General features: G+C 39.7%; 1 protein-coding gene across 2 annotated transcripts in view; it reads right to left on the bottom strand.

Moving 5' to 3' along the window:
- Positions 1-16,153, bottom strand: part of ank2b (ankyrin 2b, neuronal) — a 207,712-nt gene that overhangs the window by 44,533 nt on the left and 147,026 nt on the right. The window contains exons 31-40 of one of the 2 annotated variants that reach the window (XM_049568799.1): positions 12,725-12,823; positions 9,503-9,657; positions 9,162-9,373; positions 5,513-5,717; positions 5,314-5,410; positions 4,967-5,195; positions 3,850-3,975; positions 3,555-3,677; positions 2,307-2,339; positions 1,985-2,006 (exon numbers count right to left, since the gene is read on the bottom strand). In XM_049568799.1, the coding sequence (XP_049424756.1) occupies positions 1,985-2,006; positions 2,307-2,339; positions 3,555-3,677; positions 3,850-3,975; positions 4,967-5,195; positions 5,314-5,410; positions 5,513-5,717; positions 9,162-9,373; positions 9,503-9,657; positions 12,725-12,823 (1,301 nt within the window). The remainder of the gene's footprint in view (positions 1-1,984; positions 2,007-2,306; positions 2,340-3,554; positions 3,678-3,849; positions 3,976-4,966; positions 5,196-5,313; positions 5,411-5,512; positions 5,718-9,161; positions 9,374-9,502; positions 9,658-12,724; positions 12,824-16,153) is intronic. The other variant, XM_049568800.1, reaches the window with a different exon arrangement.

Here is a 16,153-nt window from a genome sequence, read left to right as displayed (position 1 = left end):
AAACATATACATGTCATTTATGTTTCATGTATGACATGGGTTGTTTTATTATGAGATTAATTTATATGATCAAGTATATTGTATTTGCCTGTTTCTATTTCAGTCATTTTCTCATTTCCACACGGACAAGGCAAGGATGGAAGAAGGGGAAGAATTCAGAGTGGCTAAGGAGGTTGATGACATTTTACTTTACCATTAGACTACAAGACTACAGCTAGAGGAATAATATTCTGGCCTCTAATATCCTGTAACTGGCTGCTTGCACAATCACTATTACCCAGTCCCAGGAACTTGAAGCCCAAACGACGTGGGTGTGAACAACTGATTTTCTTCCAGATTTGCTTTAATGAAGACAAGTCACATCACCTTGTCTCATCTCCTTTAAAAGCTGCTCTCATTCCCTCCTAGCTGCCCAACCTTTTCTCGTACCAACTCGTCAAATACTGCCACTTTGTCAGTGGACTTCAAAATATGACATGCAAGGAAGCCTCCTGTATCTGTTTTGGACATTTACGGATGGCACGTCAATTTACCCATCACATGCCCTGAGTCTACTCAAAATAAACTTCCATTTTCACAGGAAATGTTTCTGCTCACACAGTGCGTATCATATCGTAGCAAAAGGTGCCTCTGTGCATCTGTGTCTGACGCCAAGATCCACTGACAAAGTGGCCACATTTAATGATTTGGGATGTTGCCCGCTGTCCCTAAAACTGACATGCCAGGTGCGTATACTATTGCCGCAAAAGGTGCCTCTGTGCATCAGTGTCTGACGCCAACATTCACTGACAAAGGGGTCAGATTTGATGACTTGGATTGTTGCCCGCTGTCTCTAAAAGTGACATGCCTGGTGCATATCATACTGCCATGAAAGGTGCCTCTGTGTGTCAGTGTCTGACGCCAATGTCCACTGACAAAGCAGTTGTATTTGACAATCATATTGTCGTCAAAGGTGCCTCTGTGCAATGTTGTCTGATGCTGACATCACTGACAAAGCTGCGGTGTTTGACAAGTTGGGAGTGAGAATGGGCTGAGCTGCCATATAATGACTAAAATAACTGCAAGGGACTGGAAAACATAAATCCCACAAGCAGTTGTGAGGGACATTATTGGCAAGAGTCTCACTGATTTAAGAATTACAGAGTCCGTCATTTAAATCTGCACTTTGAAAAATTAGATCAAAGTGAAAATTACGGTTTGCAAAATACGTGAAAGGGTTGTTTGGTGATTTCAGAGAGCTCAAATTGTCCACTAAACCACTAAATTATTTTGGTCCTTGTTCAGACTCTTGTGTTTTTTTTTTGTTTGTTTTTTTATATGCCAAAACAAATATGCAAATTACACTTTGCCTCTTGAGCTGCATATCAACAATCCTAGTTGTGTCACTCCACCCACCTCGACACAAATGAGTTTGTTTAGAGCCACTAAATGACCAAACAGGGACAAGCACAAAAAAATTAGCACAACGAAATTAGCACTTTGATTAGCTAGGACGGAATTAGAGGCTGCCGTCACATAAACATCACCACAGTATGAATGCATTTAATTTAATACACGTATGTAGATGGCAGTGTTTAACCCTTTCACCAAATGTCCCTAATTTTGAAAGGCAAAAGAGTTAAACTGGAGAAATTTGGATGGTTGAGAAATCAAACAAAAAGTAAAAAGTGAAGTTAAGCCTCAGGAGAAACAAAACATTGACATGGGGAGTTTGTGTGACAAGACAAAAGTACATAAAGCTTAAAGGGCTTTGATAAGATGTAGATGGTCTACGAATTAACTAATTCAACTAAGGCAATGCTGGGGGTGTCAGTGTATCAGCCTGGTTATTATTCTGCAAACGCTGTTTAACTACATCAGACTAATCATCCATACAATATCAGTGTTATTGTCATATTAGCTTGATTAATACAGACATGCAGCATTATTAGCAAATCTTTTAGTACTAGTTATAGAGGAATATTGAAAGGAAAAAATATCTTACATTTCTCTAGTGTTCCGTTGGTCTGGGGAAAAAAGGAAAATAGATCAGGGTTAATCTTGTTTCATCCACTGTATGTACCAAATATTGTAAAACTGTTACTACTTTAGGAAAAGAACACAAAGGACACACATAACAACAGCAAAAATGAGCCACTGACAAATCACAATCTAATTTACTACAATACATAAAATATATCCAACGTGTGATATTTGACTACTTGTGAACATGTCCTTTATTTAGTTCTGATGACAAGACAATTGACAGGATAGATCAGCAGAGCTAGTTAGTAGAAGAGGGAGGGGGAAGCTGTGGCTGCTTTTACCTCTTCCTCTTGCTCTTGGTCTGAATCTGACTCCTTTTGGGAGCAAGAAGCAGCGAGAAGCAGATAGATGTACAGATAGAAACAACAGCAAGGGGAGAAAAAAAAGACAGTGGGCAATGCGTGGTTACCATAGAAACGAAGACAACCAGTCAGTATGATTTCAGGGAAAGCTAAAGAGGTCTTTAAAGCAGCATTCTGCAGATTCATTTAGTTAGCTACAATCATACATTGATCTTTGTTTTGTCTCCTGGCACTTCTGCATCTGGCATTGCAGACTAGCAATGCTAGCCAGACTAGCCATCACACTGCATTACTTCTGAGATTTTAATGTCCAGGTAGAGCAAAATCAGTGTTTTTTTTTCTCAATTCATTATACATGTTAGAAAATACTTGTTGAAAACATGTGAAAAGACTGGTAACTGTATAGTACTGAATTGTGGCATTAGACTGTTTTCACCAATTCTGTGTCCAGGAATATTTGGGCAGGCCAAAAGCATGCTCCATGATGCAGAGCCATCCTTAACATAACCTCTCACCTACTATATAAATACTACATTACTAGTAACTTTAGAGTGCATAATATCAGTGTTATTTGTTTTGCCCACTGTGTGTGAGTGGCAAGTTGTCTACATCCCATGAGCTCTCTGAGCTCTTTCAGTCTAACAAATACACGAATAAGCATCTCTATTAATGCAGTCATATAAACACAAGCTAAAGAGCTGTCACTAACAAACCTTTCAATCTCTAATGAGTGTCTGTTGCTTCGTGGCCACTCTGTCATTCTTTGGCTTGGGGGTAGTGTGTGTTGTGCGCAACTGTGTTAGCTTGAGTTAGCTGTTAACGAGAGTCTGTCGCTGCGTGGCAGCTTGTTCCTCAACTCGGGGTATGTGTGTGCTTTGTGCTACTGTGGCTCACTGGGTAAGAGAGGCAGTTTTTCCCAATACTATATCAGCTGCTCATAGAATTAGCACAGTTTAATACTTTGGAGATCAAACATTAGTTAATTAAATAGGAACGTGCAAGGAATACTGAATAAGAAAATAATTGGGATTATGTTTTGGAACAGTCTAGTAGTTGATAAGTGGGAGATTAGCGTGTACTACAGTGGTACAGACAAAATAGGCTCAAGACTGCAGTATGGTCTAGCTTACAAACAGCTGTAGTATTTAATTAAAGTACTTTTTATGAACTAATGAACATAACATAAAGCATCCTTTGTTGAGTCAAAAAACAGTGTAGTGCCCTTACCTTGCAGTATGATGGAAGGGTGATGTTGAGGTTGCATATGGCATTTTGGGTGAGTGACCTGTAGTTCCTGGGTTCTTTCATAAAGGACAGACGGCCACATGGCTCCTGAGTGTTATCTCTGATCTGCAGCAGTTCAACATTTGTCAGTCAACTGTTCATCAGGCAAAGTCATGATTGATTAGAATGTTATAAGTGATCACAATTCAGTTTGATGAATTGTTGTTGACACTTGCTGCATATATTAAACATACTCTGCGGTTGTTTCTTTGTGAAATAGATAAAAAATAGTACTCGCTTTTATAAAGAGCGCTAGTCTGTTCTCCTTAAAGGCAAAGAAGCTGAAGAGATGGTGCTGGCCACTTTTGGTGAGAGGAACAAGGTTTCCAAAGCAGTCTGCATAGATAGGTTTGCCCTCTAGGACCTGAGAAATATAACAACAGGCAGATGAGTATAAGAACTGAATACAAAATTCAATCAATGAAAACACACGCAGTCCCTTATTTGTTTAAACAGTGTTCTTTCACTTTTTCTCTCCCCGTTGCTCAAGAAACCTAGCCTTGACAATTGAACATAGCTTTTGAAAAAATCCGACCCATCCCCAACTTGCAAGTGTTTTTGAAAAAAAAAAGTGATAAAGTTTTATGAATTACCATCATATTTTGAAATCTTTTTATAATGTTTCTTTTCACTTCATGGTACCATACTGGTCAGTCTCAGACTAGCAGGTGATACTGCTGATCATGCAAATTTGTTGAAAAATGTGTGGGATACTGCCTCAGTAATGGTCTAAAATCCTCAATCTGGTGTCTACTTGATCTGTGGTATTCCCCAAGGCTTCACCCTGGACCCCCATTTGTTCCCAGTGTACACACCTTGACTAGGATGAATATGAACCCACACAACTACCATTGTTATGCAGATGATACACATATCAAAGTCCTAGTAAAAGCCGGTGGGGAAAGCACTTGTACCATCTTATGTCTTGTTTATCAGAAATCAAGTGTTTGATGGCACGCTTCCTCAAGCTAAATGAAAACAAACCAGAGAACTGTATTTGGTCCTTCCCTCCCTGTCTGCAAACACCAAACCTGTAGAAACTTCGGTGTAATCTGGGACAGTGATCTCTCAACTGACAAACAAGTCACAAGACTTGTCCAATCATGTTTCCTCAAATTAAGGAACATCCTAAATCAGGTCATTTGCTTCTCACGGTGGTCTTGAGAGGGTTATTCATGCTGTCATATCACCATGTCTAGATTATTGCAGTTCATTGTATTCACGGTAAAGGCAAAACTTAATCTTATGCCTTTAGCTGGGACAAAATGCAGCTGGTAGGCATTTTAAGTAAAGTGAGCTACACCTGCCATCAGCTGCAGTTGGTGAGACATTCCTCCCCAACTCTCCTTCCTCACCTCAACATCTCGGCTGCGAGCCACCTCAGTGAAATTCTCCTGCTGCTCCAGGGTTTTGTCAATCTTGTCATCTGTCATGCAGAAGCAGCGCAGTCTGGCCTCAATGGGATCGTGGGTCTTGGCAAATATGACAAACTTGGCCATATATGGGACACAGATGATCTCTCGGTACACCTGAGTGGAGAAATTGACAGATTCCTGGACCTGTCGACAGTCTATCAGCCAGAATCTAGAAAGCAGAACAGATGGGGATCAGAAAGAACCAGTGAACTTAGGTCTCTTTTGGCTGAATCACTTGAACACAGTAATGCATATAGTTGTGCTACAACAGATGCTGTTTTTGTTACCTTGCAGACACATTGGTGGTGAAGGAGACACAGTCGTTGATGAATGTTAACGGAGTGGTTCCTGTTATATCCTCCCATTGAGCAGGTGTTGTTCCACCTGTACATGGACACAAATGCAAGGTTGACATATTAGAGTATGAACATGTGTCTTGTTGGTCTTTTCACAGCTTTGTGTGTGTATTTGTGTGCACTCTCTAACCAGTTATACTACAGAGCAGTCGTAAGGTGGGGGTATCCCCTCCGAAGCCATTTAGGACCGGGTCGGAGTTGCTCTTGGGGACAGAGATGGTCATGGTGATGGGTTTATGGAACTTCCTCCTGCGTGGCTCTAGGGTGACGATGGGGCTGAAGGTGGCCTTGCTCCCCAGTATCTTCCTCACTACATCCACATTCACTGGCTGGGCCTAGGAGAGTATACAGAGCATACTTTGTAATGTACTAGTATTCCAGCATGTTGTGCAATTACAGGAATGTACATATATTTTTAGCAGGAAATAGTATGGACCATTTCAACCTTGACAAACACAAATCTTTCAGTGGACCCCAAATGCTAACTGTGTGGCTACGGGAATAGTAATGTTGGTTGGTTGTCAGTTGGTTAAGCCACCACTTCTGCCTAGACTAAAATGTTGTGGTAGGCATGGGATGAGCTGTGCCTTAGTAAACTGTCCTAGATCAGCCTTCTTTTCTTGTGCGGAAGTCAAAGAAATGTCACAATGTAGCAAAGGAAGCTTCGCACACAGAATAAAAATAGATTTCTCTAGCTTTCTCTTTTTCTAGAGCTAGGAATGTGCAAGACATTATATTATTATATATATATTATATTATATATAATATTGGGGCGGCACGGTGGTGTGGTGGTTAGCACTCTCGCCTCACAGCAAGAGGGTTGCCGGTTCGATCCCGGGCGTGGGAGCCCTTCTGTGTGGAGTTTGCATGTTCTCCCCGTGTCAGCGTGGGTTCTCTCCGGGCACTCCGGCTTCCTCCCACAGTCCAAAGACATGCAGACTGGGGACTAGGTTAATTGGTAACTCTAAATTGGCCGTAGGTGTGAATGTGAGCGTGAATGGTTGTTTGTCTCTATGTGTCAGCCCTGCGATAGTCTGGCGACCTGTTCAGGGTGTACCCCGCCTCTCGCCCAATGTAGCTGGGATAGGCTCCAGCCCCCCCGCGACCCTCAAGAGGATGAAGCGGTTAGAAGATGAATGAATGAATGATTATATATAATATTATTAGTACAGGCAGACACACACAACATCTCCACCCACCAGGGACATCTGGACAATGCCACAGGTTTTTTTCCTTGCCGCACTTGTGCTACATGCACTAATTGCAAAAAGGTGAATACTTCTACAAGTTTTGTTGCCAAAATTGAGTATAAAACATCATGTAGCTCCAGGATTGTTTCACCTTCTTGCATGCACCAAATGTGGCATTCAATATGTAGGTAAAACATGAAGACAACTTAGATTCAGGATCAACGAACATAAAGTGCCATTCGCAGTGCCGATTCTAAATCAGCTGTTGCTAGACACTTCTCAAATGGTAATCATTCTACATCAGATTTGGCATACTGTGGCAGTGACATGATGGTACCTAATCACCATGGAGGTAATACAGACCAAATTCTACTCCAGTGTGAGTGCAGATATATCTTCAACCTTAAAACACTTCATCCCATTTTCTGTGACGCATTTATTGTTTTACTGTACTAACTAGCCCCACTCAGTGTTACATTGTGTTCCAGTGTTCAATGAATGTATGTATGTATTTATGTGTACCAGCACTTGCTTGTGGCTATGCTTTGTAGTGCTTGCTATTGGACTATTGGACTATTGGACTATTGGATGATGTGGCCTGTTGGTAATTGTCTTCAATTGTCTTCAGCTTTCTCAAGCTGCTGATGACTGACCAGGTGCACCTGTACGAGTGACCTATGTATAATGGTGAACCAGTATGCATGCCTTATTCTGCACCGAGGCAAGTCCAACATGGAAAAAAACATTTGCACTTTTTGCACTCTGCGCACATTTGCACATTTTTTCACTGTCTGTGCAACTCTGCAACATGTAAAATAGAGATTTTTGAAATCCAGACTTTTTTTGATCTGTGTGAGGCTTCCTTTGCTACATTTAGAGTAAAATTTTGTATCAACCAGATGGATAAGCATTGATGGGTTGACAAATTTAGTAAAGACATTCTAACGATTTTTGATCACTTGACTTTTCATCTAAAACCACCAGCAAGTTTCTGGTTTGGCATGAAATCCCTTAACAACTATTGGCTTAGCTGCCATACAGTTTGGCATAGTCATTCATGTTCCCCATTTATATTATGTTGAGATAACAGTGATTCCCTGACTTTCATCTAGCATAATCCACTGATTCAACTTTTGCCTGGTATTCTACATTTAAAACCTACTTTTTGATGTTTGGATGGTTTGATATCTGAGCTCCAGATCTTGAGTATAAATTTTTAAAGCTTTTTTTTTTTTTTAAGACTATTTTTTTGGGCCTTTTGCCTTTAATGGACAGGACAGTGTGAGAATGGGGGAGAGAGAGAGAGAGTGGGGGGATGACATGCAGCAAAGGTTTGCAAGCCGGAGTTGAACTCGCAACCGCTGCAGCGAGGCATCGCCTCTGTACATGTGGTGCCGGCACTATCCACTACACTACCAACACCCCACTTTTTAAAGCATTTTTAAATAAATTCTCACCAGAATTTGCAACAGCCCGGCCAACATTTGTATGTGGGGCCCATGTGGGTAGTAAATGGGCTGAAAAATGGGCCCTATTTTGAATGGTCCTTGTGTTTGATATTGGCCTCATGCCAGTTGCCCACATGGACTCCACATGGGTCATGTTAAGGCTTACCTGGGTACAAATTGGGTATGGGTCCAAATGGGCATCTTATCTGGAGCTCACTTGGGTAAACCTACCCATGAGGGTAAAATTCTTTGTGGGCCAATATGGAACTTGTGGACAGTCCCATATAGGGCACATTTTTCAGCCCATTTACTACCCACATGGGCCCCACATACAAATGTTGGCTGGGAGAATGCTTTGATTAGACAAATACAAAAAAAAGGTTAACATAAAGTATATACATAAAAGGGTATCACAATCTATAGCAGGGGTCTTCAACATTTTTTAGGCCAAGGACCCCTTGGCTTAAAGAGGGACTGAGCAGGGACCCCCTTCTCCATATAATGTATAAAAGTGAGTTGCACTTGAGATAATTCTCTGAATATGTTTGGGTCTTCTCTTGTTTGCCTATCACTGCTAAGTCAGCAGCAGTTGTAGCATGGCTAGGTGCATTAGACTCGCCCTCTTCACTTTTGCCTGTGTTTTCTGAGGTGGACAGTGTGTCAAAGTCTCTTGCTCGAAAAGTTACAAAATGATCCATTGCAGCTCCAAGACTGTCCATACACTTGGAATAATAATACGGCCTATTGGCCATTACATTTAGCTAAATATTAGTAGTAGTTCACCTCAGCATTATGGTGCCGCACACTGATTTAGTGTAAGCTAGCTAACATGACTGCACAAGGATTCATGAGTAACTATTAGCCTATCACTAATGTTGTATACTGTAAATTGAAAGAATTTTTATTCTTCATTTATGAATAGGCCAATTTATCTTCACTAACAAAATGCTGGATTCATGTTAATGTGTATTATTTTTAGACACATTTTAATTAAAAATACAAAAAAAAACTTAAATTAAAACTTAAGTTAAATGGTAAAATAATAATTTGGCAGCCCACGTGCAGTAACTCTTAGGACCTGCAAGGGGGTTGCGGCTGCAGTTGAAGACCCAGGGACTATAGTAATGCTTTTGTGAATTACCTGCAGTCCAACCCTGATTCTCTTGGTGAGGGCCCCCTCAGGAAAAACTGCCTGAACTTGGGGCACAACAGTGCTGCTCAGGATGCCTCCTTCTGGACCAATAAGATTACTGTCTTGCTTGATGCGTGACACCACCGCAAAGTATTGTGGGAAATCTCTAGTGATGATGCGGCAGATGCGCTTCCTTTCCAGCTCCTCTGGCGTGTCAAGATCTGGAGATGGAGGGGCAGAAAGGGACAAGAGTCAGGGACAGTAATGAAGGAATATAGATATGCATTCATACTTTTATGCTCCACTATCCAAAACTCTTGGTGCAGTCTGGCACACCATCAGAGACTAACCCTCATCCATGCCATTGAGTATCTGGTTGAGTTCCTCCTGGGTGTGTTCACAGTGATGCTCCTTCCAACTCTCTCCGGTCTCACTCCTCAGAATCACAAGCTCCCTCTCTTTCCCCCGCAGGGCAGCAAAGTGGGGGATCTCCACAATCACAGGACTGAAGGGGTAGAGGCCAGTAAGTATCAGTAAGTATAGAATGTCACAGAAGATAACAGTGTCTATCTAAGTGCCTCTTTGCATGTGTGTGTTTGTATTTAGCAGGTTGCCATCTTTGGTCTCATTTACGTAGACTATTCTTGGTCAAGACCATTATTTGGTGTCAAATCTAGATTTTCCTGTCTTTCTAAAATTCAAAAAGGTATGTTTTTCTTTACAACGTTTTTGGCACCACATGTTTGTTCTCCAGAGGCTCAATAGGTCGGGCTGGGTATCCATACTTGATGCCTTTCAGGTAACAACCATAATAAGCCAGTACCAAGTAATATTAAAACTTCTCCAAACGTTGTCTGCATCTGATCCTTTTGTACCCAGATCTAGAAAATGACCTTGTATGGTTTTGCTTGCAGCCAGTCATCCTAAGCATTCACTGATATAATGTAACGTTTGACTGGCCCGTTAAAGGGTTTGAGTTTTTCCTTATTCACTGTGAGGGTCCTAAGGACAGAGGGATGTCGTATGCTGTAAAGCCCTCTGAGGCAAATTGTGATTTGTGATACTGGGCTTTAGAAATAAAATTGATTGATTGATTGATTGATTGATTGATTGATTGATTGATTGATTGATTGATTGATACTTCAGCAGCTACAACCCATACAGTCTGTGGTGTGGTAAAATCGAGTGGGGTGTGTTTGACAGAGTTGGCAGTTCAGCTTGCCGAGATATACTGCACGCCTGTGGTGTCTGGTGCCATTTCATGCAACTGAATGCTTCCATTTCCAAGGGTATTTAATGAAGTGGGGGAAAAAAGATATCAAATTAAGTACTCTATTGGTATTGGTATCACAGTAAGGGTACTGGTATTGTCATTTTTTTAAAAATATACCCAGCCTTATACGCAGGTAGTGTTTACGTCTTTAATACACCTTACATAACTTAGTTAATGTTTTAGAAATAATTTTTGAGTAAGTACAAGATGAACGCAAATGAGACAGTGTACTGACTTCAGCATTGCTATAGTCAGGCTGTTCTCATGCACAGTTCATGCATTTTCCTACGAAAAGTAATGCACCTGAATTCATACATCACAAGTAATCATTAGCCAATAATGTGTGCATAACCCACGAATTTTGGAAGGCTGCAATCACAGGACTGATGCGCTGACTTTACCCTGAGACTTTACCTAGGAGACCAGTGGTTGGAACCACGTAAACTCGAAGTTAACTTTTAGTCATTTCCTTACAATGTTTCTTTTCCTTAAAGCTATAGTACGTAACTTCTACAGCTCCGTAAATGTCCGTTTCACCCAACCCACAACTAGAGGAGATGACACAATGCTGATTAAGCCGATTGGCTCCTCTAACATCTTGCGGTATTTTTCAATATATATCATTTTTAGTTTGCGTGTCGACTGGCGACATTCCTGCGCTGGCGCACAGGAAATGCTTCCTCACAACAAGAAGGGAGGGGGAGGAAGAGTGGAGAGTGTCATAGCAAGAGGTAGAGCGCAGGTAGAAAGAGAAAGCAACACTGTGTACATGGAAGTGCCGCCAGCTTATTAGTTGAAATAATGCATTATCCGCTGGGAGGTGACAGAAGTTACGCACTATAGCTTTAACCTAACCACATTAACTTTTACTTGCCCAAACCTTTTCTCCATAACTTTACATTAATTACACAACTTTAAGTTAAAGACGCAACGTCATTTGTGGGGCGCTATTTCGTAGGATATCATACAAACCTTTGTATGAGGATAAGTTGCTTTAGTGCTCTGGTTGCATCAGCAATGCATGAGTGCACAATCCAGGTGGATTTACATGTAGAGTTTACCTTGCCGTATTGTGCAAATTCTGCTGTTTACCTAGTTAGCATCAAGGCAACCTTCAGAACTTTTACTGCTGCACAGTGAGCTGCTTACCTTTGATGCTCACTACAATGTAAAATGCTAGTTGTGAGCAACACTTTTTAACAGTAACATAGCAAGGTACAAATGGAAGAAGTGCATTTGGCTATATTTGAGTAAGTGTTTTAAGCATATTCCTGAGTAGCAGAGAACTTGAATATGCTAATGCTGTAGTTTGAGAAGGTGGTTGAAGTTGTGCTTTGAAAACTATGCTAACTATTCCAAATTCTATTGTCAGATAGAAAATAGCAAAATGTCAATACCTACAGGGGATGAGTCACCCCTCTTAAGAAAAATGTTCTGGTAGACTGACTGTATTTAATAGTAAGAATTGAACCATCACTTCAATAGCCTACTTACCTGTTATGCAAAATGACAACAAGCTAGATAAAACACATATTTACAATAGGCATGCTAGAAGTACAATCCAACATTGAACAAACACACTATAAAGCATACCTGCTAATATTTTCCTTTTGACATTTTGAAGGTTCTTTGGCCTGACAGTAGATGGTCATCTTTATTTCTACTGCTACCATTTTTGACATTTTTGACATTTTCAAATATGTTATTTCAAAGCTGGCACTTGCCAGCTTTGTACTTTGTTGCCCCAGTTGTTGGCAGGAGAATCTCCAATATCTAGAAATTAGATAATGTGATCATGTCCTTCTTTCCTAAATGTTGGAAAAAAGCATACATGACTGCGATATTTAACAATTCAGTGAAAAAAGCCTGTCAGGCAACCTAAAACTTACATATCAGGGAGAAAAAAAGCCAACCACAGGTCCACATCATCTTGTTGAATGTCACCTGTTTTCCCAACTACTCACAGGCCACACAACCATTCAAATCTCACACACAAAAAAATTAATCTTCTAACACATTTATTAAGAAAAAAGGAAGCAAGAAAACACAAACACAAAGATGGAAATGCCAAGCAGAAGAGAGGGACTCAAGAAAAATAGAAGCTGCAAATTAAAGTCACAGCAATGTGATGTCTAGAGGGTCATAAGTACCAGATGAGATGGGGTAAGAGACAGCAGTATAAGCACAACACAATAACCTATGGACAAAATAACATCAAATGGAAGGGTTTATAAAATAAAACACTGAGACCGGCATCCATGGATTGTTTCATATGCAAAACTGTTTCTTTCCACCCTACCCGAGGAATTTTGTCCCTGGCGGGCCGAGCTGGAGGATTCTGCTAACCAAACTCTCTCCCTCATTAAGAGGTGGAGGGGCACTGGGTAGGTGGAGTTTACTGTGTGATCAACCAAGCGTCCATACGCAGCAGTGAGGAAGAAAGAGCACACACAATGTTTTGGTTGGGTGCAAAATAAAAACCTTGGGGACTTATTTGCAGCAGTTGAATGAGATTATTAACATGGTGGTAATTTTTTGCTGCATGCCTATGGAGACCAAAAGTGTTCAAAATTAAATAAATAAATAAGAAACTCTGAAACTAATTATGATATGAATACATACACACAATTTGGTAACACTTTCTATGAAGACCACATCTATAATGATTTATAGTAAATTCTAATGTATTTATTATGCTCTATGACTGCACTCATAAACACACATGATGCTTCCTGATGCACTATACCAGCAGTCATAAAACATTATAGATGTGACTTACAAAAAAAATTACAAGTGTCTTATGGATGCTCTTGACTAGTTATAAACTAGAGGTTGACTGATGAAGCTTATGATTGTGCATTGTGAATACCTAAACTCACCTATACATACCTCAACAATCAGCTGTAGTACGGACTCATAGTGTAATAGTCCATGCAGTATCATAAGTTATCATTGTATGTGTTAAGTAAAGTACATATTGATGCATCTATAATAATGCATGCTTCATCATAACGTCTGATTGTTGGTGCTTATGTGTGATGCATTTTCATGCATTTTTGAGAAGCTTTGAGGCATCATATCATACACTAGAATACTCTGAAAATACTTTTAAAAGACTAAAGTCTGACACCCTCTCATATCCAAAGACAATGTGTCATGGGTCAGAGAGTTTTTAGTAACAGAATAAGATTTTGCAAAGACTGAGGATCTTGCATCTTGCTTCACTCATATAAATGGTTACATGAGGTGATTTTTGAAGCCAGTAATCTTTAGTTACTCAAGTGGCTATCGTTAGTTTGCAAATTGCTTTTGAGGGCTGCAGCAAATATTGTCCACATTTTTCCTTCTCTACTCTATCATGGTAGAATTGTGAGGACATGTTAGAGACACTCCTGTTTACTCCACAACTCAACTTTCTTATCCTTTTCCATAGTACAAGATAAATGGCACAGTTGCTTCAGTGGCATTACCAGTCTGCATCTTGACCATGTTCCATTTGATCTTACCCTGCTTTGCTGTGAACTGGCTGGTGTTACTTCTCTGTGATTGGCTAGTACTTATTTCCTCCAGTTTTCATTCTCGATTGATTAAAATTGTTAAAATTAACACATGTTGCTACATTTGTCTTAGATTATTGGAAAGATGGATAAAGTGGAGTTGTGGAGTAAACGTGAGTGTCTTTTTGACATGCCCTTACATTTGTGAGGACATGTCAAATGATAGAGTGGAGAAATAAATATGTGAACAGAAATTGCTACAGCCTCTGAAATACCCTGTAAGTATGCTAGCTAACTAACCACTGTAGGGGCTACTTGCAAGTTTATGTTAGCTACTGGAATGTTTGCTAGTAGCCTACAAGCTACCTTTACGTTTCAGCTGAAGCCTGCTAGCTTCAAAAATTATATCATGTAACCATTTATGTCATATAAATGAAGCAAGAAATCTTCAGCTGAAATGTATGGCTAGCTCATGGGCTAATGCAAACATTATAGTAGCTAAAGTAGCTTACTAGCAGCCTTGTTTGAAATGGGGAAAATGATTAGCATATAGCATACTAACTGGGAATTCTGACTGCTGCAATATTTCTTTCCACTTGTTTTCCAGTCTTGCAAAAAAATTCTGTTTTTGCAAAAATCTGCTTCTGTGACAAAAAACTCTGACTTATGACACACTGTCGTGTCAGACTTAAATCTTTTAAAAGTATTTTCAAAGTATTCAACTGTATGATAGACAATCACTTATGATGCAACATAAGTATGCATTATACAGATGCATCAATATGTACTTTACTTTACACATACAATGATAACTAATGATACTACATGGGCTATGATAACATACTATGAGTCCTTACTACAGTTAATTGTTAAAGTGTGTATAGGTGAGTTTTGGTATTCATAATGCATCACAAGCCCCATCAGTCAACCTCTAGTTTATAACTAACCAAGAGCATCCATAAGATCCATAATTCATTATAAGTCATATCTATGTTTTATGACTGTTGATATAATACACCAGGAAGCATATTTATTATTTATGAGTGCAGTCACAGAGCATTATAAGTGCATTATAAGTCAGTATGAATGGCCTTATAATGCATTAAAGATGCGGTCTTCATAGACAGTGTTACCCACAATTTAATATTATTATAAAATTGAAATTGTGAAATATTTCTGTATTTTTGTTTGAACTCGTTATTATGAGATGTTTTTTTCATACTGCTTCTTTTCATTATTACTGTCAGTTTCTTTTGGTTCCAGCAGTTTTTATTTTAAAATAACATATTTTCAAAATCAGTTCTGTTTCACATTGCTATTTTTTTCCAATGACAGTTTCATAATGGCACTTTTCATCACAATGTCTTTTTCTGGCAATCAAGACAAACAGGGCAGTCCATCAAATGTGATTAGTTAGTCTCCTGGAATTAAAGTAAAGAATGACCTGATATAAAGTGTAAATGTCTGTTATAGAGACAGAGCACATATAAGTCCCGCCCCCAGTGCGGGGGGAAACAATTCATTGCACTCCATTAACTTTGTACTGTGTGAAGGTGCTCCCTTGTCATTACTGTCTGCTAGAAAACAACAAAAAAAAAAAATCCTGACAGCTGCTTTTTGTTGTAGTGCACTACCAACATGGTAAGGAATCCACGATGAAGCATCCTTTAGATGGTGTTAGGATTACCTCCTACCAGGATTACCTCCTGGTGTGCTACAAGGTTTACTACAAATTATATCTGTGCCTAAATACAAAACTGCAAAGCACATGCAGATGATACAATTCTTTATGCTTGTGCAACATCTGTGGAGAAAGCTGTATCAAAGCTTTAATGTGCATTTAACTGTGTGCACAAATCCTTGATTTTTTTTTTTTTTTTTTTTTTTTTTTTTACATGAGTCTAAAACTGAATTCATGCCATTTACAATGTCAAGGAAGTGTTATCACAACACCTACTCCATCCGTTCCCTGAATGGGGCCCAAATTGAATTAGTTACAGAAAATAAAATATCTTAACATTGGGTAGATGACAAGTTTTTATTTAAAACACCTGTGCTTGAGCTCACAAAGAAGGTGACAATTAAACTGGGTGCATTTTGGTCATGCTTCTCTTGATTAAATAGAATGTCAATTAACTCTGCACCTGGACACTGACTGGTCAATCATAACGTAGCATTGGGCTGGTTCAGACCAGGGTCCTACAACAACATGGCTGTGCTTCAGATTTCCT

This window comes from Epinephelus fuscoguttatus, linkage group LG23, assembly GCF_011397635.1.
Source record: "Epinephelus fuscoguttatus linkage group LG23, E.fuscoguttatus.final_Chr_v1".
NCBI lineage: Eukaryota > Metazoa > Chordata > Actinopteri > Perciformes > Serranidae > Epinephelus > Epinephelus fuscoguttatus.
This window is presented reverse-complemented; position numbering and strand designations above follow the sequence as displayed.